Source organism: Salvelinus namaycush, chromosome 6 (assembly GCF_016432855.1).
Source record: "Salvelinus namaycush isolate Seneca chromosome 6, SaNama_1.0, whole genome shotgun sequence".
Classification (NCBI taxonomy): Eukaryota; Metazoa; Chordata; class Actinopteri; order Salmoniformes; family Salmonidae; genus Salvelinus; species Salvelinus namaycush.
Window position 1 is genome coordinate 10,366,917 of NC_052312.1, and position 26,379 is coordinate 10,393,295.

The window sequence follows — 26,379 nt, forward strand, 5'->3', positions numbered from 1 at the left end:
TCAAGTCTTTCATACAACTAACCGCTGTAGAATTAATACAATGATAATCAGAGAGGAGTTATGGAGGGGGACGCTCTTAATTTTTTCATCTCCCTCATCTTCCCCAAATGAGATCCTAATCGTATTGTATCTGATTAGGGGTGGCACTGGTAAGACTATGAAAAACCCACTGCTCGTCCGGATAATGACTCCCCCTAAGACTGGCACTTTCAGCCCCCCACTCCACCCAAGTCTGCCCGGGCTGTGACAGTGACATAATGCCTTCTAATGATATTTCTGAATATACAAAAGCCTTGTTTACACTGCAGGCCTTAATGCTCAAATCAGTTGTGTTTTTCAAATCCGTTCTGGACTATTGAATGTCCAAACAGCAAGTTACAAGTGACAAAATCGGATTAGTGTGTTCTGACACCATTTGCTGACAAAGCTATGCTAGTAGTAATGACGGATGTGTGTGCGGTGTTGTAGGCTGATTGGTGGTGGTGCTTGTGCATCCTAACCCTCAGAAGTTAGGTAGCAAGATAAGGTGGCAACAATGCCTGCCATGGACATTTCCCAGTTGCTTTGAATGTTCAAAATCATAGTGTAAGAACACTTTTAAAGACGCAAAGGATAAAATGATCCAGTCTATTTTGGCTAGCCACAGCAGGTAACTAGTTAGCTAGCCACAGCAGTCAACTAGTTAGCTAGGTAGCTGTTTAGCTTTCTAGCACATTCACTCATGTTGGTAAACAATTAACAAGCTAGTTAGCTACCACATGTTCACGTCAAACTGCCAACAGAGCAGCTAGCAAGCAACAAGATATGCCGAATAACAGTCTAAAAACACCTTGAGGGCAAATAATTCCGATTTGACCGTTCAGCCACAATTTACATGGCCAGGAATCAGATTTGTATCTGATCCACCTACGAATGTGGTTTGAAATGTAGCTTGAAATATCCGATTACATGTGCTTTTGGGCTGGTCAGTCTGCAGGAAAAAGAACCGATGCAAATCAGAAATGCAAATAAATAGGATTTGAGTCACTTTAAACTGCCAATGTGAACACAGCTAGAGAGAGCCTTGATTGAAATGTTCCCTTCCATCCAAGCAGCAATTTTTTTTTTTTTCTTAGAGTTTGATTTCATGTTGCTTTCGTGATGATTGTGGAGCGTCAGTGCTGTAGGCCTACTGTCGGTATAATTCACACTGAGGGCAGAAGGCGTGATTCTTGGGGTTAGCCTTCCCCGGAAGAGCACAGTAATTGGGACAGAATTCAATGGAAGCTGTCAACAATTGGTGTTAAAGATATCAAATCTGGCAGATCTTTGAGGAGTTTGACATCATGGCAACTTGAGGCGTCCCAGAAAATCCATGTTTCTGGTGAATTCTATAAAACAGCCTGGTCTAGGCCAGTCAGATGCCCTGTGGAGGTCAAGATTGGAGGTGGGATGTCACTGTGGTACTACCCTCCTCCTCTGCTCCAGGGTGTGAAGACCCTCCTCTCTCCCCAAGGCATGCTGGGTACCCGTTTTGTGGGCGGCATCCGTAGCAGTGATGTCGATCTGGGCATATTTAGAGGAACTTTTCCCTGTAGAGTGAAGAAACACCAGACAGTCCATGAGATCAGTAATGTTGTTGACCCTCCATTCAGGACATCATGCATAAAAATAGAATGAACACGGTAGAGAGGTTTATTTAAAAACACTGAGTGATCACTCTTGTGTACGGTTACCATTCAAATGAGAGAACAGCAATATATTCCTGTCCTTGAGCTACAGAGGAAGCAATGAGATTGACTTCAAGATTGCTTCAGTTATGCATTCTCCAGGCGATCTCATAAAGTGGACAAATCCTTACACACATGCTCGCACGCACACACACACGTCAACACACTCTGGGAAGATGACCACATTAGAGCGAGTGACTTCACCACGATATTCCGAACGCCCTATGACCTTCTGTCGCGGCTAAACTGGAACGCTGCTCCTCCAAGTGATATATAGATGATGCCACACACCGGGACGGAAATCCTCTCGCTGACATTGGAAATTAACCTTTCTCGCGTTGAGCAAGACTGTCCCTCATATTCCCGGAGAGTAATGACGTTAACGGTTGACTTTTCTGCCGATTAGACCACGCTGATAACGGTGACGGCTCAGTTGTCACTCGGAAAGACCGGGAGCAATCTCCAACTAATGGAGAAATAGAATTAGGGGATTATCATTTACCAAGAGTCTCTCAAGTTTTATTGGAATCGATACGCCAGTGGTCGCAAACTACCCTGTCCCTCTTCACCATTCTGTAGTTCTGAGCGATTAGCGCTTTTTGAGGTCGGTTCAGTTTATTATAATACATTTTAAAAAATCACAGATTTTGGTTTCGATGATTTTTCAAACACTAAATACATGATGAAATAAAGACAATAAAATTATTTTAGAGCTTTTCAATTAAAATCCCAAAGCCAAAAATAGTGAACATTAAATTTCCAAAAGATTAAAAATATTCCATTGCCTCTCTCAGGTCCACATTGGATAGACATCAATAGAAAAATAGGAAATGACTATGAAATAATACAATATTTCAGTTGTGTATATTAATTAGTTTTTATTTACTAACTTTATTATTTTTAGCCAGCCAGACAGACAACCTACGTTATCTCTGTGCTCCCCATACTGTGCTGTCTTTCGTCATCCTATTTATCTAGACTAGCCTGCCTAAGTATTCTGCAGAGCTGTCTGACAAAATTATTTAACTAGTTCTTCAAAGTAGATAAGGCATACTTTCACAAACGGTCTCTATCCTTCTCGTAGTTGTATTATGCACATTCCTCACTCTCATGTGGTCTATGTGTATCTAACCTAATTTAGCAGGTGGAAAGTCTCTGTCCGAGCTGGCGCAATGAATTATCGTCATTGTAGTTAATTACTACATTTCTGCACTGAACTAGATGAATATTTGCTTATGAAAACTACAACTCCCTTCAGCCCAGCATCCCACATAGTTCTTGATGTCGGTCAGTTGTTTAATAACCGGGAATAAATTGACATTTTGGTTCATCCCTCAGCACTACTATTCTGTTTCTTTTTGCGTGCAACCAAGAAATCTGAAATACAAATGGTCACACTTGAGTCTTGTGCTCACGCAAGAAATATACTGTATTCCACTTGATATTGTCTTTGATCACAATATCACCTTCAATATACAGTGTACTTACATGTCACAGGAGGCTGCTGAGAGGAGGTTAGTTCATAATAAAGGTTGGAATGGAGTGAAGGGAATGGTATCAAACACATGGAAACCATATGTTTGATACCATTCTATTTAATCCGTTCCAGCCATTACTATGAGCCTGTCCTCCCCAATTAGCCATGTACAATAGTGCACTTCAAGATGCACATAATTTCAATTGGCTATAGAAAAATTCATAGCAAGACAGAAGACATTGAAATCACAGAAGTGCGGACCACCAGAGACCCATAAAAGACAGGTTGTTATTGAGAAAATGGGCTCTTACTCTGTCCTGGAAGGTGTTGGCCAGTCCCCCTGACCCCAGCATGCTCCTGATGCGCCAGCTCCATGTAGTTCAGCTGTTTCTTAGACATGGGGCTGATGGGAATATTGACGTATGTCACACCATCACCGCGGGGTCTTTCTGGAGCCACCATGTCTGGCGGAAACACAAACTTGGCCCCTGCCAATAGAGAAATACCAGGGTGTTATTCACAGATCTTTCTGGAGGCCTAATGAGGCTGACTTATCAGCAGGCACAGGTGATGCATACCTAAAAAAAAATATGAATCTGAACCACACGTGAGTGTTATTTCCAGAATTAACTTCTCTACACTCTACCATATTCTCAATATTAGTGACCCACTGGTGGCCATTTTGTGGCACTTAACATGCTGCTGTGAGTTTCTGTTGGTGTCTCCATCAGGGCAAAGCAATGGTCTCATAGAAAAATCTAGTCCTTGATAGGACCTACAAAAGGTATTAGCAAATGTGTGCAACTGAACCTACTGTACAGATGCCATATCTTAATTTGATCATCCTGTTGTTACAGGAATTTTCCTGCACCGCAGGAAATGCAAACTTGTAGTGTATTCAAGGTTTAAAAAGGTTTGTGAAGTTTGTAATTTCCACTTAAATATTTCAGACTTGATTTCCCCTAAAGAAAAATGTATCGACCCCTACAACAAAACAAAAAACATTAATTATAATCCACATTACAATTCACATGTACTGTTGCTTCAGGATTATTTTCCTGCTGTAGCAAACTGGCTCAAATTAAGATATGGTATCTGTACATACCCAGGACTAAAGTTATTATTTATTGCTGAACGGTTGAAATAGTGGGAAAAATACATCTTAAAACAACCAAAAGGTGTGTATTGTATCAGTTTTAACAGTCTTTCCTGTCAAACACAGAAATTAGACAAATACAGCAAGTCAATGTGTTCCACCCACATGCTTTGCACCTGCTCTCAGATAGTGTAGAGAGACAAGAGAAGGAAGTCCCCAAAGAGCTTTGCCTGTCTTAAAGCTGAAAGCCATTCAGGGTAAAGAGAGGAATACATTACTGGGTGGTTGACTGCCATTGACCTCAATGTCTTATTCGTACAATGGTATAGACCATAGCTAAAATATGTACATTTCAGAGTAGTCGCTTTTTATCAGCTACAGCAGGTGCAATCGCTTTTCATAACCTGATCCATTACGGCGTTCCCGGCCTTGAATTAAATAACGTATACAACTACAACCTACAAATAGGGATTTGTGAAGGATCTGATTCAAGGGCTATTACAGAATTTGGTGTTAACCTTTTAGATAGCGATGTAAATCATTACTGCTCAAGTAATGTTTCAAATGCTTCAGTAAAATACTTAAACTGCAGTAAGATGTTACTACATCTGCTATTGTAACCTGTGTATCTGCTATCACCAACTGCACGATGCAAAACACTGGATGCAGCTGTTCTTGAGTAAACATTGTTAAATCACATTCATCTTTCTAGGTCAGTGCATCTACTCCCTATAGCCAGGGGCCATTATCTGGAAGAACAAACACTGCATTAAAGGCCCTTTCTATATAAAACAGTTATGGTGGTCGTCTTACTGTGAAAACAGTGGGATAGCAAAACCGATACCGCTTTAAACAGATAGTTCTAAACAGACCATGGGAGGATTTATGTCACTTTTTCCTGTAAAATCAGCTAGCTGGATTTAGGATCTAAAAGCACCAGATACTGTAGAAATGTTTCACAAATACAACTATAGGATAAAACGTTCTCCCTATTAGTACACACAGTGTTTGACACAAGCCTCTGTTTCATTTAGCTTCTCTCAAGAGAGTCAAACTACAGTATCCCTCATAAAACGCAACGTTAGTGGACTAGCGTTCTGTACATCAAGCTGCCTCACGCTAGAGAAGCAGGAGATAGGCTCCTGCCCTATGGGCTACACTGGCTCAGAAAAGGCTACCTACTTCTACAGTGATTTCATTCCTTCATTCCATTTCAATCCTTCAAAATGGCGTCATTGGCACCTTAACCAGCTGAGCACCAACAGTGTCAGGGCAATATTTCTCCAAAGTAATTGAGAAGCCATTCGAGACTGGCAGTCTCTCTGCGGGTCTTTCCTTTGGTATCGTCTGAGAGTACTGATGCCTAATTGATCAGACATTAACCATCCCTTGCAATCACAGCAGGCCGTAATGGCAGCCCATTACGACAGTGGGCATGTACACAGCTTCAGAAGCCGGGATATTTTAGCCTCCGTTCACACAGAGTAAGCCCAGCAGGGGGGCAGCCATTTTGGCAGACAGCTCTTTGTGGAGCAGCACCGCTCTGTGGATTCTCTTTGGAAGGTCGGCTGCTTTGGCTTGTAGAACAGAGTGCTAATGGTCTGAGCCAATTGTCTAAGCAGGGGCTCTATGCTGCTACTCTAGCTTTTTGTTGTACTCTGGTGGGTAGGAATTTGTTTTATAAAGCCCAGGTGAGAGGTTATTTTTTCACTGAAGTTCTGTGAAATTTTTGAAGTAAGTTTATTTTTAATAAGGAGCTGAAGGTAGCCAGTTTTGAGAAGTTCAGGGAATTTTTTGGCACAGGTTGTTGGACATTTAAAAAAGTACAGTCGCTAGAGAGCTGATGCTTTTGTAAGGTAAACAGTGTCCCCAGCACTCATGACCGAAGACCGGTCCTAGAGAGTTCCAGCAAGCCTGAGGGGCACTAACTACTAACTAATGTTATGGCTTCAACAGGAGGAGGGTGGCAAGGTGACATGGGAACTGAAGCCAAGTGTGGGAGGAAAATGGTGGTAGAATGAGTGATGGGTGTGGTGCCACTGTGTGACAGCGGTGAGGAGAGTTCCAGAACAGGTGTGTAAAGGACTGAGAGGACGTGGGAGTGGGCGGCCTAAGTGACCCTGATGACTGTCCCTTCACCTCACATCATGGCCAACACTCTGTCATGTGCACTTCACTGCCTGGACATCCTTTGCGGAAATGCTGTATGCCGACAGTACAACAGTAGAGTGAGTGTTCTTCTCACAGCTGTAACAAAAATGTGTGCTCCTTATGCAACATGAGTTACATAAATACAAAGGCAGGATGAAGCGCTCAGACATTTTCGAACACACAGAGATGACAATAGACATGGAAGCAGAGACAGAAGCCTGAGAAGTGTACAGCATGTAAAACAACAGAACAAAACACATTTTTACTCACTGTACTGTACAATAATTCAATTGAGTTGGCGGCGCAAAAAGCTAGTTTGACACAGGCACTACTGTTCTGTAATACTATTTATCAGACGTTAGTTAAGGCCAGAGCTATATATTTAGAGAATTAGGCCAACGTTTAGAGTTTTGAATACTGTTCTAATTCGAGACATTTAGTTATGTAGCATTGTTCCCTATGTAATGTTAATGGGGAGAAAACATGGCTGCTATAGAATGTTGAAATGTGATGTAAATGCATCATAATGCAGAAACCGCATAAGCCCAACTCTCTAAATACACTGCTCAGGTTAAGGCACGCTAGGTGTTCTAAAGTGTACACCTCGTCAAATGAAGTGTTCCCTGTCAGGCGCTAGTCTATTACCTTTGCTCAATCTCACAGAGCACTCCAGGTGTCACAGACCTGTCTGTACCTCTTCTTTGCCCTCTCTGACCCCTACATCTGGTGCTTGTCTCAATCCACCAGGATGCTGTTTGTCTGTCTGTTTGCCATTCCAGATGGTCAATATGTCATTCCACACACTCTGAACAGCAGGGAGTAACTCATCAAAATGATCCACTTTAATGGAGAGAGAGCACAGGAACTTTGGCGAGAAATTGAAAGGTGAAGTTCAGCTAAGAACTTGCCTCCGATTGACAACTGAGAATTAAGAAGTTACCTCAGTTGACCTGAGAAGTTGATGGCCTAGAAGCGAAACCCCACATTTTCTGTTGAGGAAGATAAACAAAAATAAACTGCTCATCAGTCAGAGGCACATTAAGGGCAACCTTTGTAGATTAGAAAATAATAATAATTTCACCTTTATTTAACCAGGTAGGCCAGTTGAGAACAAGTTCTCATTTACAACTGCGACCTGGCCAAGATAAAGCAAAGTAGTATGACAAAAAACAACAACACAGAGTTACACGTGGGATAAAACAAAAGTACAGTCAATAACACAATAGAAAAATCTATATACAGTGTGTGCAATGTTTTGACTGGCTCAGTATTCAGACAAAAAAAAACGAACATAAATGACAAACCTCATTATCTTGCTCTCTCCACGCTCATTTTCGGCTATTGTGGGACAGAAGACTGGAATATTAAATGCACTCACCTTCAGTCTCATGAAGGAACCGTTGTTGTCCACAACTGCCCACCAGCTCATACTTGCTTTTCTCCTCTGGCTGAAAGACACAGTACACAATAAGTAACATGCTTGTTTAGAAGGGGTGGCTTACATCAAACTAAGTCAAGCCTGAGGCTGTAGTTAATTACAAAGAATTCAGTCCAACTTGAATAAAAATATATATTTCAACAACAGACTAAAACCCAGACTTAAAGATGATCTCTACTCAACAGTTCAATTGACTAATTGGAGTGTACGGAAATCTTACAGGCTTGTCTACTTAAGCTGAAAGGAGCATGTAGCTTGAAGTGTCTCTTGTTCTTATTGAGGCTTATTCATGCCTTTTCTTCTGAGTCCATTGTTCTGGGGGTTTTGCTACAGTCTTTGGTGTGAAAACATGATGGAAAAGTGCAGGCTCAATGCTTCCTGTCAGACTGAAGCGTAAGAGATCCTGACTTAGGTAGTAAAGCTCTTACACAATGTGTTCTGTCTGTTCTGCTCCATAGCTGCCAAACAGTGTGTTACACTGACTTGCTTGGCACACCCACATAATCCTCCCAAAAATAACTGTCACTTTATTTTAATGAACTGTTCTTAAAGATGCACTCTCAAACTTTTGTATAATTTCAGCCAGTAAATTTGAAAGTGGCTCTCACGAGCCAAAATGGGTCACTGTTTTTTTTGTGTACTACATCATCCAACTGTGTACTACATAATACAACGGTGTACTACATAATCCATTTTGTGTGATATGTTACAAATGTAGCAATTCGTATATCATACGAATTTTGCAATTTGTGCGATATGCTACACATCTCTTGTGCTTAAGATCCCAGAGTGCATCTTTAAGATGAGAAGGACTGTCACTTAAGACCACCATTGTGTATAAGAGCAGTACTGACACATCACATAAACATTGTTGACATTCATCAATATTTGTTCCACTCATGTTAAATACTAGGGTCGCAAAGAAATGGCAGACTGCAAATGTCTGGATAAATTATGAAAAATCTCTAAACAACCCAAAGTGTTCTAAGTAACTATGCAATATCTTGTAATCTTTGCTGTTACTATCTCAAAAAATAAAGTATTTCCCTTTTTTTCCATAGACATTTGGCCTCACAGGTGTTTCCTTTTAAGTTTGGACCATAGTAATAAAAACAATTGAAGGATGTGAGTGTGATGATCGTAAGAGGAGTGAGGAATCCCATTCATAAACCTCCTACCTCTGAACTCTTCTCCAACGCCCGGCTATCCATAGTATCATACTCAACTTTGCTCCTCTCCTCCTTACTTTTCAGCTTCTTGTCTGGTGGCGAGAGGAAAATAAAGTGTGTTTGAGATGTGCAACTACACATCAGACTCCTATTACACTGCAGTAAAGCCTGTGAGAAAAATATCCCTATATCAGGTTTTCCTTTTTGTCTACTATAGATGTAGGATCTTAATTTGAGCCAGTTTGCTACAGCTGGAAAATAATCCTTCAGCAACAGGAAATGTGAATTATTACATGCATTATAATTAATGGACCTTTTTGTAGGGGTTGATACATTTTTCGTAAGGGAAAATCAAGTCTTAAAATTCAAAGTGGAAATTACAAACTTCAGGAGCCTTTTTAAACCTCAAATGCACAACTTTTACACTACACTTTTTACATTTCCAAATTAAGATCCTACATCTGTACATGCTGTGAACTAATGCAGTCAAAGAAGCGGTGTCTCTTGGTGCCCAAACATGTAACCTGTCTGATCTAGGATAGGAAACGATTGGGGACGATGATTGCAGGCGATTGATTAATCAACGTCTTACAAGACCGCAACATGTCAGAGGACAGGATATACTTTAGCATTACATTGTCTGGAGCTCCCTACTGTGGTTGGGATAAGTGCTGTATTACTCATGGGGATGGCTCTGTTACGAGCACAGCAGCCAACACAGTGGCCCAGATGTCATTTCCAGTACAAATGGAAACCTCCACAAAACCACATTGTCTAAATAACGGTCAGCGTAATGCTATACAATCTGGGGTCATGCTGGACAAATATGACAATGGTCTATTTAGTTAGTAATTTTCTTGTTTACCATCACAGTAATGTAAAATTATATTGCTTCTTATAACATTCTGTTTCTTCCTGCAGCAACTGGTTGAGATTCTCTGCATCTCTCCCAACTGTCTAAGCAGCTCAATCGCAAAATCAATGCAGCATGTAGAAACATGGAGAGGCATCGACACCTTAACAAGGGGAGGAGAAATAGTCCAGAAAATACAGAAAATAAAAGATCTTAGTCAAGGAGAACAGGGAAAGAAGTGAATAAACGGAGGGAGGAATGCATGAAGGAAGAGGCAGGCTTTGTCTGTTAGCATGGAGTTCAGTCAATAAAGAGTGGAGGAAATCGGAAGGGGAGCGCTCTCTTACCTTCAACGGAACTGAATGACCTTTCACCTCCACACATGGAAGGCCTCCATCTTGTAATTTAGGGTCCAGCAGTTGCACTTCAATGGGCTTCTCTTCTTTAGGTGTCCCTTCACAGTCCACACCATTCTCCAAGCAAGGCCCAGAGGGTAGTGGCTGTCCAAAACATTCACCACTGTGGTGAATCTGACCAACCTATAGGACAACGCTGTTCCCGGGCAATGCTGGTGTCACCCTAGTGGGCGAATAGCACTCCTCCCCGTTCTTGCACTTGAAGCAGTTTTCGTAAAATGATAGTCCCCTTGTTTTCCCCCTTATGGCCTTGTCATGTCGAGTTCAGATCACGCAAAGGTCTGCAGGTGGTAACAAGTTCTTGGGACGTAAGCTCAGCAGAGGCCGTTGACTCATACAGATTCAGTGTGTTTGTCTTTTTACATTGGCTCTCCGGTTGTGCTGCGGGTGCCTAATAGCTCAGCTGAGAGCTGCTGGTTCCTCTTTCAGCCTCTTCAGCTTCTCAGAGCTGTGATTGATCACTGAGGCAGGTGAGGGCATGGTCTCGATAACCTCAGTCCATAGGTTCTGTGCTTGCAGCTCAACGCATATCTAGTTATACAGGTTCTGTACATCGGTTTAATAATTCATGGGATTCATTAATAAGAACAAACTACTTATCTAAACATGCTGCAAAATAAACAAGTCTGAAAATAAATTCATGCTTGGAGAGAGATATTAAAGGCATATAATAGCATCGGTGTGCATACACACGCACACAGCCAGTGGAACAGACTTACCTGTTATGGCTGGCATTGCTGAGCCCGCTGTGTAGGAGAGCGGGTTCCCCTGTGAGAAAATAAGGAAAGAGAATATCTTCAATTATTCAGACTAGATGAAAAAGTTCCTTTCACACAATATTTTCTCTTTTTGTGCCAGTCTTTCAACTAATATAACTAGGGCATTGTCTTTATGTAAAAACATGAGAGCCACTATGGCTTGCTCACATAGAGTTACAATGACTTATTGGAACCTAAGGGCGCTTAATGGTCTTTGTTTTCCTAGCTGAGGTTGAGTATCACAACGACGTTGATAGATGTGCACTCACACAATGCTTTATCCAATAGGACCGGTGCTGGGCAGCTAACAGAGGAATTATTGTACTGTAAGGCTGGACCTTTACGGCACTCATAGGGAATATCTTTCAAAGTGACCGAAGACTACACTAAAGACAAGTCAGAGGAATCAACAGAACAATGCCTTTTTTGTTTTCTACAAAGGTCATCAGAAATTAACCTTGATAAAGCAATATGGGATTATTAATATCTAAATGCACCACCAGCAGAGGGAGCTCTAGATTTAAAAGATCAATAAAGTCACATACTGTATACGGGGCAGAAAAAAACATGAACATCATTTGAAGTTGTTTCATCAGAGAGTGAAACAGACTCCCTTCGAAGAAAGAAGAGCAATTTGGTTTAAGATGTTTGAAATTCTTATGGTCTGAATTTTTCTTCATTAATTTTCTTTTTAACCGCACTCAACGAGCTGTATAAGGCCATAAGCAAACAAGAAAATGCTCATCCAGCAGCGCTCCTAGTGGTCGGGTACTTTAATGCAGGCAAACTTAAATCCGTTTTACCTCATTTCTACCAGCATGTGCAACCAGAGGGAAAACTATAGACCAGCTTTACTCCACACACAGAGACTCATACAAAGCTCTCACTCACTCTCCATTTGGCAAATCTGACCATAATTCTATCCTCCTGATTCCTGCTTACAAGCAAAAACGAAAGCAGGAAGTAGCAGTGATTCGCTAAATGAGCTAAATGCCTTTTATGAGCTAAATGCCTTTTATGCTCGCGTCGAGGCAAGCAACACTGAAGCATGCATGAGAGCACCAGCTGTTCCAGACGACTGTGTAATCATGCTCTCCGTAGCCGATGTGAGCAAGACCTTTAAACAGGTCAACATTCACAAAGCCGCGGGGCCAGACGGATTACCAGGACGTGTACTCAAAGCATGCGCGGATCAACTGGCAAGTGTCTTCACTGACATTTTCAACCTCTCCCTGACCGAGTCTGTAATACCTACATGTTTCAAACAGTCCATCAAAGTCCCTGTGCCCAAGAAAGTGAAGGTAACCTGCCTAACTGATTACCATCCCTTAGCACTCACGTCGGAAGACATTAAGTGCTTTGAAAGGCTGGTCATGGCTCACATCAACACCATTATCCTGGAAACCCTAGACCCACCCAATTTGTGTACTACCCCAACAGATCCACAGATGACGCAATCTCAATCGCACTCCACACTGTCTTTTTCCACCTGGACAAAAGGAAAAGCTATGGGAGAATGCTGCAAATTGACTACAGCTCAGCATTCAACACCAAAGTACCCACAAAGCTCATCCCTAAGCTAAGGACCCTGGGACTAAACAAATCCCTCTGCAACTGAATTCTGGACTTCCTGACGGGCCGCCCACAGGTGGTAAGGGTAGGCAACAACACATCTGCCACACTGATCCTCAACACTGGGGCCCCTCAGGGGTGCGTGCTTAGTCCCCTCCTGTACTCCCTGTTCACCCACGACTGCGTGGCCAAGCACAACTCCAACACCATCATTAAGACACAACAGTGGTAGGCCTGATCACCGACAATGATGAGACAGCCTATAGGGAGGAGGTCAGCAACCTGGCAGTGTGGTGCCAGGACAACAACCTCTCCCTCAATGTGAGCAAGACAAAGGAGGGCCGAACAGGCCCCCATTAACATCATGGGGCTGAAGACAAAGGAGTTGGGGCTGAAGTGGAGCGGGTCGAGAGTTTCAAGTTCCTTGGTGTCCACATCACCAACGAACTGTCATGGTCCAAACACACCAAGACAGTTGTGAAGAGGGCACGACAACACCTTTTCCCTATCAGGAGACTGAAAAGATTTGTCATGGGTCCTCAGATCCTCAAAAAGTTATACACCTGCACCATTGAGAGCATCCTGACCGGTTGCATCACTGCCTGGTATGGCAACTGCTTGGCATCTGACCGTAAGGCGCTACAGAGGGTAGTGCATACGGCCCAGTACATCACTGGGGCCAAGCTTCCTGCCATCCAGGACCTATATACTAGACAGAGGAAGCCCCAAAGAATTGTCAAAGACTCCAGTCACCTAAGTCATAGACTGTTCTCTCTGCTACCTCACAGCAAGTGGTACCGGAGCACCAAGTCTAGGACCAAAAGGCTCCTTAACAGCTTCTACCCCCAAGCCATAAGAATGCAGATCAATTAATCAAATAGCCACCCGGACTATATACATTGACCCCCCCCCCCCCCCTTTGTTTGGACACTGCTGCTACTCGCTGTTTATTATCACTTTACAAATTACCTCGACTAACATGTACACCCACACACTGACTCTGTACTGGTACCCCCTGTACATAGCCTCGTTATTGTTATGTAATTTTCTTGTGTCACTTTTTAATTTGATTTGATTGTTTTACTTTAGTTTATTTAGTAAATATTTTCTTAACTCTATTTCTTGAACTGCATTGTTGGTTAAGGGCTTGTAAGTAAGCATTTCACGGTAAGGTCTACAGCTGTTGTATTCGGCGCATGAGACAAATAACATTTATTTGATTTAATATAATCAAAAGCACTGCTTAATAAAATAGGTATATTTTTGATTAACAAAAAATGCCTACAATCAGCTATTCTATTCGACTGACAATTTTTTTGAAAATATTTTGATCTAATCAAAAGTCTCATGCTCTGTGTATGAATAATCCCTCTTTCAAAATATATAAGCATGAGGTTTTACGTTGTAAATCACTTGTAAATGAGATTATTCAAAGATCAAACTGAAGGGTTATTGTTTCTTGTGGTTCCATAACAAGCCAAGAAAGCGGAAGGAAAAAAAGTTTGTAAAAAGAAAATAAGTAAAAATCAATTCCCTGCACTTGGATGACCTCAAAGAGAGAGAAGATGGTCAATACAGCCGTTTTTATCTCAATATGAAATCATTTCTGGGTAACAATCAAGTACCTTACTGTGATTGTTTTCAATTAAAACTGTCAAAAATAAACAAAAATAGCTTCTTAGCAAAGAGCAATTTCTCAAGCAAGAATTTTGCTCCGATTGTGTCTGGGAGTTGTCTAAATGGGTAGGGGAAAACTGAAAAATAGCTGTTATTGGCAGAACGGTTTGGAACCCTCTATCTTATTGGTCTATTAACTAATTTACCGTCTGGTGATGTCACCAGGCAGGCTAAAACGCCATCCCACCAAAAACAAGCTGACATTTCAGGTCTTCAAACAGCTCTTACACTAAAACGGTATTATCATCCAGGCTCATAGTGTGGAAATATATATAAAACACAGGATAATAACGTTTTTGACTACACTGGGCCTTTAAAAAGCCCAAGACAACCCAGAATGGTAGTACAAACTCAAGATGGAGGCCCATTTAGAAGAGCAGTAACTATTGTGACACAGATGCTCTTATAAACACACTTTCTACAGAGATGGGGGTGTTTAATCGACCATGAACAACATCTACACACAGAAGAGCATTTCCTGACCTTATTGAGTGAGAGGACAGCTGATATCTCAAATGCCTAGTAGAGTCAGTGTTGGGGAAGCTACTCTGAATATATAGTTTACCAAGCTACCTACTCCTTCACACTGGAAGAAGTTACGCTATACTAAATTACACTCAAGAAAAATATAGTTTACTAAAGTTACTTTGAAACTTTGAAACAAACTACTTTGTGAAAAAATATCATATCTAAATCTGAAATGTCATAGACTACAAATTGCAGGAACAGATTGCTCTGGAGTCAGATGTTAACAGAATGTGTGACTTTGCCTGTTAAACACAGAAAGTGAGAATTAGGCACACAAAAAGCGTTTCAAGTGACAGGTCTGATGTTGAAAAAGAAAGGAAATTATTGCCTATTTCACCTATGTATTATTTTCTTGGTAGTGTTTAGTTCAGTAGTTAGTTAAACCGCTACATGGCTAGAAAGTTGTTAACTACTGAAAACACTACCAAGATTGGAATTTAGTTCAACTACCACCAAGCTACTGGAAATTGTAGTTCAATTACTAATTGAACTACATGTAGTTCACTACTCCCCAACACTGAGTAGAGCGCAGACAGACAGGCAGACAGACAGGCAGCAAGATTATTAATGTTCCAACACCAATTGCTGTGAGATAGATTTCACACAAAGGGATGCATTGACAACTATAGCCGGCAACAGATGATACCAAGATGACAAGGGTTTACTCACAGTCGAACAAGCTGTTATAAAGTGAAGTCTAATCAAAAGCAGCTGACAGTATTTTTGTACTTTGGTAGTTGGTACTCATGAGAAAAACAAAGGAACTCTGAAGAAACTAAACATTTTGGCACAAACTGTGTCAATTTGATGATAATAACAGTGAGACGAACCAGTGGAATACAGTCAATAGGATTAAGATAAACATGTTTTTCTTTTTTAACACTTTTCATCCATAGATTAATAAAAGTGACCAGGGGAGCATCTCAATTGTATTTCCTTGATTCCTTGTGTCCTCTCAAAACACATTGGAGTAGAGGATCCTAAGTTTCTCCAATAAGTTTTGAGAAGGAAGCGAGGAGAGAGGACACAAGGAATAAAGAAGATTCACCCCAGCTCTCTGTACCTTGAATCCTCCACAGGTGGGGCAGATAGTGAGGAGGGTTTTGGAGGCAGTGGGTTGGGAACTACTGCAGACCTGACAGGACTCTGGGTGTTGACTGTCACTAGGGGGCGCCACCCTTCTTTTACTCTCCTCAGACTGGCTCTGCAGGAGCTCTGTGGTGGACCGCCTGGCAACATTGTCCGAGAGACCCCTGAGAGGAGCATCTTTCCCCCCCTGTGATGACTCACATAATGGGGGTGAACTGGCCACCTGGTCTATAGGTGTTGTGGAGGTATCCTGCCCCCTGGCCCCTCCTGTTCCCCCCTGCAGTAGAGTTCGGGGGCTGTCATAGATGTACCTCAGTGAGGTGGGTACCTGGTACTCATGTCCTGGCGCATGGGGACAGGTACAGGGGGCCAGGTCTAGAGACAGGTGAGGGGGCAGGCTGAGCAGGGAGCCAAAGTCGTCCCCCCCAGGGCCAATGTCCAGGCTACCCACGTAGGAGGAGAAACTCCCAGAGTAGGAGGAGTGGCTTCCTGTGGCGATGCCGCTGTCGGATGAGCTCTGGCGACCAATCTCCTGCAGCTGCCGGGACCGAGGGATCTTGGCTACTACACGGGCTCCACCCACCTGGCTGGCGGACGGTTTCTCCTTGGCTTGTAACTGGCCAATGATGGTCTCTGTGCGGGCAGAGCTTGTTGTGACAGGCTCAGTCCAAATGGCCAGCCGGCTGCCGATGATGGAGTCTGATTGGCTGGTGTCGGAGGTGTGAGAGGAGCCTGATATGCTGCAGTCATCTCCCGCCACAGACAGACCATATGTGGAGGAACCTGCCAAAACAACACACGAAAACGCATTATTTATTCTTTAAAAACAAAATTATTACTTATATACCGTATCTACACAACACATTGAGGCACTACATCAAAAAAAACATATCAGATTATCCAAAATAAGTTTCCTCAGTCAATTGTCTGACTGGTATTCACAGCCATAATACTCACAATTAATCAACAACATAATAAATATGACGCTATAGAAACGTACTTTAAAAAATGTTTTATTTAGAAGGTTTATTTAGAAGGCTACTTTAAAGCAACAAGCACCATTACTGGGAATGCATCATTTTCCATGGATTAGTCATGGAGAATAATAACACTAACACTAGTACACGTTACATATGTTAGAGGGGTGGTAGTTCCTGAAGTTTGTTTAAAGTGAAAGGAAGTGAGGTCTGTTTATGAAACTAAAGGTTGGTGTTTTCCTAGTGTTGTCGAGGGAAGATAAATGGTGGAGTGGCAGTGGAGGCTGGTGGAGATATTCAATTGGAGGACGGGCTCATTGTAATGGCTGGAATAGAATAAACGAAGAGATACAGCACCTGTGCTGCTCTGGTGAGACAGCATGGTGAGTCGTTTCTCCAACTCCTGGGCCTCATGGTTCACCCTCTTCTCAGAGTAGGCCTGGCTAGCGACAGCGTTGGTGTCTGTCAGAGTGAAACACAAAACAGTGTTAATTTGATTTTACCTGTATTTTACCAGGAGTCAACAGTCAACAAAAATACGTAGTATCAATAACACACTAATACAATGATGAACTGAGCTGCAGGATAGGAAAGAAACTGCTTAGGGAAGTCACCATGAGGCCGTTGGTGATTTTACAACAACAGAGATCAATGGCTTTGATGAGAGAAAATTGAGGATGGATCAACAACATTGTAGTGACTCCACAATAATGACCTAAAAGACAGAGAGAAAAGTAGAATAAAAGTATACAGAATAAAAATATGCAAAACGTATCATCCCCAGCTTCCAATTGGCTCATTCATCCCCCATCCTCTCCCTCAGTCGTTGCTGCAAATGAGAATGTGTTCTCAGTCAACAAGGCACTAAAGTAATACTGCAAAAGAACACTGCTTTACACCAGACACTGGGAGAGGAATTCACCTTTCAGCAGGACAATAACCTACAACACAAAGCCAAATCTACACTGGAGTTGCTTACCAAGAAGACAGTGAACGTTCCTGAGTGGACAGTTTTGACTTAAATATGCTTGCAAATATATGGCAAGACTTGAAGATTGCTGTCTATCCATGATCCCCAACACCTTTACAGAGCTTGAAGAATTTTGAAAAGAATAATGAGCAAATATTGCACAATCCAAGTGTGCAAAGCTCTTACGAGACTTACCCAAAAAGACTCACAGCTGTAATCACAGCTAAAGGGGTTTCTAACTTCTATTGACTCTTATCTAATCAAGGTATATTAGTGTTTTATTTTTCATTCATCTTTTTTGTATTACTTTTTCTTGCAATTTGATATTACAGAGTATTTAGTGTAAACAGTTGATAAAAAAGTATAATTAAATACATTTTTATCCCACTTTGTAACACAATAAAATGTGAAGAAATCCAAGCGGGTGTAGTCTTTCTATATGCACTTTAGGCCTACGTTAACCTGATTTTAACACTGAAAAGGCTTTTTCTAAATTAAATTAAAATATCCATGTGACATTGTTACATATACCATGACATTTCGAGTTATTAATTTAATAAAACAACAAACTTTTCTATGTAGTTTTTATGGTGTGATGGTGCACCCCATAAAAAGACTGGTAGCTGTCACATGTGTAGCTTGTTGTTTATGCTGGCCAATCAAAGTGGCAGAGGCTCAACATGTAGCAAGTGGAGTGAGAGTTCACTAATGCAATGCAAGATGGAATAAAATTACGGATTTAAAAGTTAGCGAAATGAGAAGGAGTAGGCTACAATGAGTAACCAACAGGTAGGCTGTTGTTTTATCTGAATGGGGTTGATGAGAAAGAACAACATGTGACCTCAATTTGCCTAGCTAGCTAGCTTCTCTGGGCTACATTTACATTAACATTTTATTCATTTAGCAGACACTCTTATCCAGAGCGACTTAAGGTTAGTGCATTCATCTTAAGGTAGCTAGGTGGGACAACCACATATCAGAGTCTGTCACGTTCCTGACCTTATTTTCCTTTGTTTAGTCTTGTTTAGTTGGTCAGGACGTGAGCTGGGTGGGCATTCTATGTTATGTGTTTCTATGTTGGGTTCATTGTCAACTAGCCTGATATGGTTCTCAATCAGGGGCAGGTGTTTTACGTTTCCTCTGATTGAGAACCATATTAAGGTAGGCTGTTCTCACTGTTTGTTTGTGTTTGATTGTTGCTGTGTCTGTGTTTGTTCGCCACACGGTATTGTTTCGTTCGTTTGTTCCTGTTCGTGCGTTCATGTTTTATATGTTCTCAAGTTCAGGTCTGTTCACGTCGTTTATTGTTTTGTAGTTTGTTCAAGTGTTCTTCGTCTTCGTTTTAATAAACAATATTATGTATTCAACCCACGCTGCGTTTTGGTCCGATCCTTGCTCCTCTTCAGACGAGGAGGAAGACGAACGTTACAGAATCACCCACCAACCAAGGACCAAGCAGCGTGGTAACAGGCAGCGGCAGCAGGAGCAGCGCAAGGAGGAATGGACATGGGAGCAGAGTCTGGATTACACTACGTGGGAGGAGATCGACAGGTGGGCGATCGACCCAGGGAGAATGCCGGAGCCCGCCTGGGATTCTCTGGAGCAGTGTGAGGAGGGATACCGGCGAATGGAGGCAGCACGACGACGCGGTAGGAAGCCCGTGAGTCAAGCCCAAAAATTTCTTGGGGGGGGGGGGGCTACAAGGGAGTGTGGCGAAGTCAGGTAGGAGACCTGCGCCAACTCCCCGAGCTTACCGTGGAGAGCGAAAGTACGGGCAGACACCGTGTTATGCGGTAAAGCGCACGGTGTCTCCTGTACGTGGGCTTAGCCCGGTGCGGTACATCCCAGCTCCTCGTATCGGCCGGGCTAGATTGGGCATTGAGCCAGGTGCCATGAAGCCGGCTCAACGCGTCTGGTCTCCAGTGCGTCTCCTCGGGCCGGCATACATGGCACCAGCCTTACGCATGGTGTCCCCGGTTCGCCAACACAGCCCAGTGCGGGTTATTCCACCTCCCCGCACTGGTTGGGCTACGGGGAGCATTCAACCAGGTAAGGTTGGGCAGGCTCGGTGCTCAAGGGAGCCAGTACGCCTGCACGGTCTGGTATATCCGGCGCCACCTCCCCGCCCCAGCCCAGTACCACCAGTGCCAACACCACGCACCAGGCTTCCAGTGCGTCTCCAGAGCCCTGTTCCTCCTCCAAGCACTCGCCCTGTGGTGCGTGTCTCCAGCCCATTACCACCAGTGCCTACACCACGCACCAGGCTTCCAGTGCGTCTCCAGAGCCCTGTTCCTCCTCCACGCACTCGCCCTGTGGTGCGTGTCTCCAGCCCGGTACCACCAGTTCCGGCACCACGCACCAAGCCTCCTGTGCGTCTCCAGAGCCCTGTGCGCCCGGTTGCTGCTCCCCGCACTAGCCTTGAGGTGCGTGTCCTTAGCCCGGTACCACCAGTTCCGGCACCACGCACCAGGCCTACTGTGCGCCTCAGCCGGCCAGAGTCTGCCGTCTGCCCAGCGCCGCCTGCACTGCCCGTCTGCCCAGCGCTGTCTGAGCTGTCCGTCTGCCCAGCGCCGTCTGAGCCGCCCGTCTGTCCTGAGCCTTCAAAGCCGCCCGTCTGTCCTGAGCCTTCAAAGCCGCCCGTCTGTCCTGAGCCTTCAAAGCCGCCCGTCTGTCCTGAGCCTTCAAAGCCGCCCGTCTGTCCTGAGCCGCCAGAGCCGTCCGTCAGTCAGGAGCCGCTAGAGCTGTCCGCCAGACAGGAGCCGCCAGAACCGTCAGCCAGACAGGAGCCGCCAGAGCCGCCCGCCAGACAGGAGCCGCCAGGCCGCCCGCCAGACAGGAGCCGCCAGAGCCGCCCGCCAGACAGGAGCCGCTAGAGCCGCCCGCCAGACAGGAGCCGCTAGAGCCGCCCGCCAGACAGGAGCCGCCAGAGCCGTCAGCCAGCCATGACCTGCCAGAGCCGTCAGCCAGCCATGACCTGCCAGAGCCGTCAGCCAGCCATGACCTGCCAGAGCCGTCAGCCAGCCATGACCTGCCAGAGCCGTCAGCCAGCCATGACCTGCCAGAGCCGTCAGCCAGCCATGACCTGCCAGAGCCGTCAGCCAGCCATGACTTGCCAGAGCCGTCACTCAGTCCGGAGCTGCCCCTCAGTCCGGAGCTGCCCCTCAGTCCGGAGCTGCCCCTCAGTCCGGTGCTGCCCCTCAGTCCGGTGTTGCCCCTCAGTCCGGTGTTGCCCCTTAGTCCGGTGCTGCCCCTTAATCCAGTGGGGTTAATATGGAGGGTAGCCATTAGGAGGAGGCCACGGAAGCGGGGATTAACTATGGTGGGGTGGGGACCACGTCCAGATCCAGAGCCGACACCGTGGACAGATGCCCACCCAGACCCTCCCCTATAGGTTCAGGTTTTGCGGCCGGAGTCCGCACCTTGGGGGGGGGGGGGGTACTGTCACGTTCCTGACCTTATTTTCCTTTGTTTAGTCTTGTTTAGTTGGTCAGGACGTGAGCTGGGTGGGCATTCTATGTTATGTGTTTCTATGTTGGGTTCATTGTCAACTAGCCTGATATGGTTTTCAATCAGGGGCAGGTGTTTTACGTTTCCTCTGATTGAGAACCATATTAAGGTAGGCTGTTCTCACTGTTTGTTTGTGGGTGATTGTTGCTGTGTCTGTGTTTGTTCGCCACACGGTACTGTTTCGTTCGTTTGTTCCTGTTCGTGCGTTCATGTTTTATATGTTCTCAAGTTCAGGTCTGTTCACGTCGTTTATTGTTTTGTAGTTTGTTCAAGTGTTTTTTGTCTTCGTTTTAATAAACGATATTATGTATTCAACCCACGCTGCGTTTTGGTCCGATCCTTGCTCCTCTTCAGACGAGGAGGAAGACGAACGTTACACAGTCATAGTAAGTAAATTATTCCTCAATAAAGTAGCTGTCAGAGCTAGTAAGGGGGTCAAAAAAGTCAAGTGTGAGTGTTAGTTCACGAAAGGTGGGGGGGATCGGAGTGAGAAGGAGATGCGAGGCTGGGTGCTGTGGGATTATTTAAGATACTCTTTGAAGAGGTAGGATTTCAGTTGTTTTCCGAAGATAGGCAGGGTCTCTGCTGTCCTAGCTTCAGGGGAAAGCTGGTTCCACCATTGGGCTGCCAGAACAGAGAAGAGCTTGGACCGGGCTGGATAAAACAGAAAGGTATTACCTGAACGTTCTCTATAAGAACACTAATTTCTGTTTTCGGTTGCAAAACATTTTGCTACGGTGTGCCCTCTATCTGTGAGGGTGAGAACGCTAGGCCTTCAGAGGGCTAATAGAGAACAGAGTCACATGGGAACACCTTGCTGTTTATGCAGCACTACATGTGTTTATTAATAGCACTGCTTGCCACGTGGCATTTGTGGTACACGCGACGGATTGTTAATACCGCGGCCAGGATCTTATATAAGTTACCTTAGTCCTAACCCAAAATCAGCTGTTATTGCTAAGTTACATTATTTCCTGGTCAACCCATATTTTTGAAAGGGTGCTTCCCAAGGGTCATTGTCATTTTGGTTGTGCAAGTAGAGTGCAAAATGACATACAAATGGCAAAGGACTACCACAATAATTTCAATATGTTATCTAGCTGTTAAGGAATGGACTGTAATAGCTGACATCTGCTTCAGCTTCTTGTTAACAACCGTGTTCCCTTGCACGAGAAGGGACAGTGGTGTTTACAGAAGAGTAAGGAGACTAGACACACAGATTGAGAGAGAGAGAGAGAGAGAGAGAGAGAGAGAGGGGGAGAGAGAGTATAATTACTCAAGAAAGAGGGGAAGACAGAGGAAGGAACAGATTGAAGGGGAGAGAGGGAGAAAATAACACAACGAGATGGAGGACGGCAATGAGAGAGAAAGAGAGAGAGGAACAGAGTGTATGTACACAGAGTGTGTGTGTGAGAGAGAGGCACCGAGTGTGTGATGGTGGGGGGGTACAGGGGACACTGGAATCATGGGGATGAGGTTACACACATGCTCAGAGTGATTAGAAGGGTTTGGTGCGCTCTGTTTGTGTGAACTGTGACTTTGACCCCCCCGCTTTCCCTCTGACATCGTCTCCTGTATTTATTCTACTACTCACTACAATAATAGAAAATTAGTTCAAGGCCTGATTGGGCGAGGGGGATGTGTGAACCCAGGAATACCCACACGGCAAATTGACCAGTGTTACCTAGTGTTGATTTTCAGTCTAACATTTCTAGTGTTAATTCAGCTGTTTAATTAACTCTGTAAGTGTTAAATTAGCACTCATTGGTGTAAAATAACTTCAGTGTTGGTGTTAATAACCAGTGTTAAACCAAAACCACACCCCTCATTAACATATTTCCCATTATGTTTCTTTCAGTGTCTATGTTTTGTATGTATATTGATTGATTAAATACATTTTATGCTAGTCAAATATAAATAACATAAATTATTCTAAACTAATCCAATCTGTTACTTGGACTTATTGCACCTGTTAATGAAATGATTGTTCCAGTTAAGATGTTTTAGGTAGTCTAATATCTTAGTCTTCCCAACCCGGAAATCATTCCGAATGTAGGTTGCGGGTGAATAAAAATTCCAAACGTTGGATATCCCCACTCTGGCTGTATTCCAACAAAAATTACACATCACTTTGCAAGCCAGCATAATGTGACTTGCAGGCCTGATGTGGCCTGTAAACCATGAGTTTCAGGCCACTGTATTAGGTTGAAACTAGGCCCTCAAAATAAGGCCTTATGAAACACGTGCTGTATTGTGTTAAATAATTTAATTTGAATGATAACATATTTGTTTAGGATTTCACTTGGTGAAGGCCACAGGACTGAAAATGGACGAATACAACAACCATGTACAGTATCTGTCACTAACAATAACAGTCATGGGTGGTAACTCTACTATTCACTTGAAAGGCAAGACACTCTGGGAAATATGCAAATAAGGCTTTACACTAAGCAGTGTGTTAATTTAACACTGAAGATTGTGGATCCTTATAGACACTGGACCAGTGTTAAATGTAACACTCTCAGTGTTGATTTAACACTGGAGAATTTGCCACAGCTGCAGCGCACACCCTAACCTCTACCGTACCTCTCTCACGATGCGACAGAGCATTCAGAGGTGACTGGATTTAATTTGTTGCTATAGTTACAGTTAGTACAGTGGTTATCCTATTACATATGTATAAGGTGGCCCCGTTGTATATGCTGCTTATGGTACAGTTAGTTCAGTGGTTATCTTATTATATTCACTAATATTACAGTCTGTACCCAGCTAATCCAATTATGTATAAAACAGCTGTCAGTCATCATTCTGTTGGATCAGAGTACATTGCATGGAATCCATGCAATGTAACATGCTCTGCAAGTGGCTACATTCCAGAAAGCACATGGGGTGGACCTCTTTTATAGAGAGGATAAATCCCACTCGAAGTATGTCTCGAAGAACACTTGTTTTGATTAAGACGGTAAGTGTTCAATTTAAGTGTTTGCCAACTCAGAAGGCGAAAAGGCAATGGATACTCTACCTCTATATACCTTATCTCAGAATGACCCCAATGGATACATTTCATCCATCCCCATTTAAATTGCCCAGAAATTTGATAAAAATAACCCCAGCTGAAATATGTTCTGTACGCCACCCTGATCGGTCTGTGCTTGTTTAGGCAAGCCGTATATTTAGCCGTGACAACCTTCATACCTACGCATCAGTAAACACCTTTGGTACTGACCTGGCAGGACTGGCCGAAGTCCAAAAGGGCCTCTGCTGGGGGAGATGCCTCTGACGATGCAGTCGAACAGAAAGCTGATCTGCTCACCCTCCATGGATGATAGGAAGAAGACGCCAGCCCCTGTAGGAAACACACATAGTCCGACGGCTTAATGTCACATTCCACTATTTAGATTGTGGTGAATGTTTCACTACACCCGTCTGGGTCAATTATAAATGGATGGAAGTAGAGTACAGTGATGCATCTTTGTACTGGCCAGTTGGCTCACAAGCATAGCAATTGCTAGCACCCATTAATTTTGTTTGCAGAGTGAATGGACATGATTCTGGACTGTCAACCAGACAATTGTGGTCCATTTTAACTTAGCCAGATAGTGAAATAAGAGCAACCTTGAACTTTCATAGATATAAAACGCTGAAGTTAGATTATGTTAACCCACTACATTCTAGAATATGTACATAAGCTACGGCTAAATAAAGCCTCACACAACACAAATTAACTGTAAAAATTTCAATCTCTGATATACAGCTCCGGTCACTCAAAATGTCAAATTCGAAGCGTAAAGTTGGTATAGGTTGAGAGGGTGTTAGGGTTAATGGGTCAGGAGTTATTTTGCCTTCTCCGCTAACAACCAAGGCTGCTAACCATCACCCCCAAGCCTTAGACACACCAGAGAGGTCACCAAGAGGGTCCTTCTGTCACTTGGTCCTGAGACCACCCACCACAGAGCTGGCCCCCGTCACATTCTTTAGATGCCACCGACCCTAAGAAGAGGTCAGAGGTTAGCAGCTAAGACCACTCAGATGTCTACACTGAGGGGGACTCAAGAAGCATGTTACAACTTCTCCTGTCTGCAGTCATCTGTTGTCGTCTATCATCCTGTTCTGAGTAAAATGGCTAATTCACAAGGTTAATTAACAATCTGACTTGAGAATAATTTACAGTATTCATGGATTCTCAATAGCTGCAATGTCTACTACTGCACCTATGTATTGATTTATGTCAGTACTTGGGTGGAAAGTAATCCATCATTGTTCACCTGAAGTATGAGTGGTGCTTTGAGAACAATGTAAGGCTCTGGCTACAACAACAACAAGTGAAATAACATACTTCCTGAATGATGACATCATGAAAATGCTTCAACAAAGCTAAGCAGCACATCTTGCACACTCCCCACCCTAACATAATGAACCCCTCCACTTCTGTCTTATAGAGTCCGAATCATAGGACCAAACCAAGGCTCAGCCATTTGCTGGGGGGACAGGGTTTTAGACTGGCATGTAAGTAAACTCTAAGCTCTGCGGTGAAGCAATGAGAGTCAATTTTGGGTCTCTTATTTTTATCCAGGATCAGTAGCAGTTGACAGTCGTCCAAGCAGCGGCCAGGGTTGGGGAGTAACATATTACGTTTTTTTAAACTGTAATCTGTTACATTACCAGCAAAAATATTGTAATCAGATTACAGATCCTTTTGAAAAACTTGATTACTTTTAAATTCAGAAAGGATGTTTGCCCCCCAAAAATGTGACACCTTTCTGTTTTCTCAATGACATTCAAATCAGCATTGAAGAAAGTTACAAATTTAAGTTTGTTCTGCCTGAGCGAGTCTGACCACAAGACCACTATGATAACACCAAATGCGTTTTGATAGATCGCGAGAAAATAGCAGGAATATTAGTCTTTTGTAGGCTACAGTCCAAGCTATGTCTTCCAACGGTGCGACTGCTGTCGGCATCCAAAGATGATCCAACTTGAATAAACGCTTGG

The 26,379-nt window shown here is 43.5% G+C and overlaps 1 protein-coding gene across 1 annotated transcript in view; it reads right to left on the reverse strand.

Moving 5' to 3' along the window:
- Positions 1-1,434: 1,434 nt before the first annotated feature.
- The window catches only part of LOC120049482 (protein Dok-7-like), a 40,885-nt gene continuing 15,940 nt past the window's right edge, over positions 1,435-26,379 (reverse strand). Inside the window, exons 5-12 of the mRNA XM_038995747.1 lie at positions 24,614-24,733; positions 17,268-17,372; positions 15,908-16,716; positions 11,029-11,077; positions 9,050-9,132; positions 7,812-7,881; positions 3,498-3,674; positions 1,435-1,571 (exon numbers count right to left, since the gene is read on the reverse strand). Of these exons, the coding sequence (XP_038851675.1) occupies positions 1,435-1,571; positions 3,498-3,674; positions 7,812-7,881; positions 9,050-9,132; positions 11,029-11,077; positions 15,908-16,716; positions 17,268-17,372; positions 24,614-24,733 (1,550 nt within the window). The remainder of the gene's footprint in view (positions 1,572-3,497; positions 3,675-7,811; positions 7,882-9,049; positions 9,133-11,028; positions 11,078-15,907; positions 16,717-17,267; positions 17,373-24,613; positions 24,734-26,379) is intronic.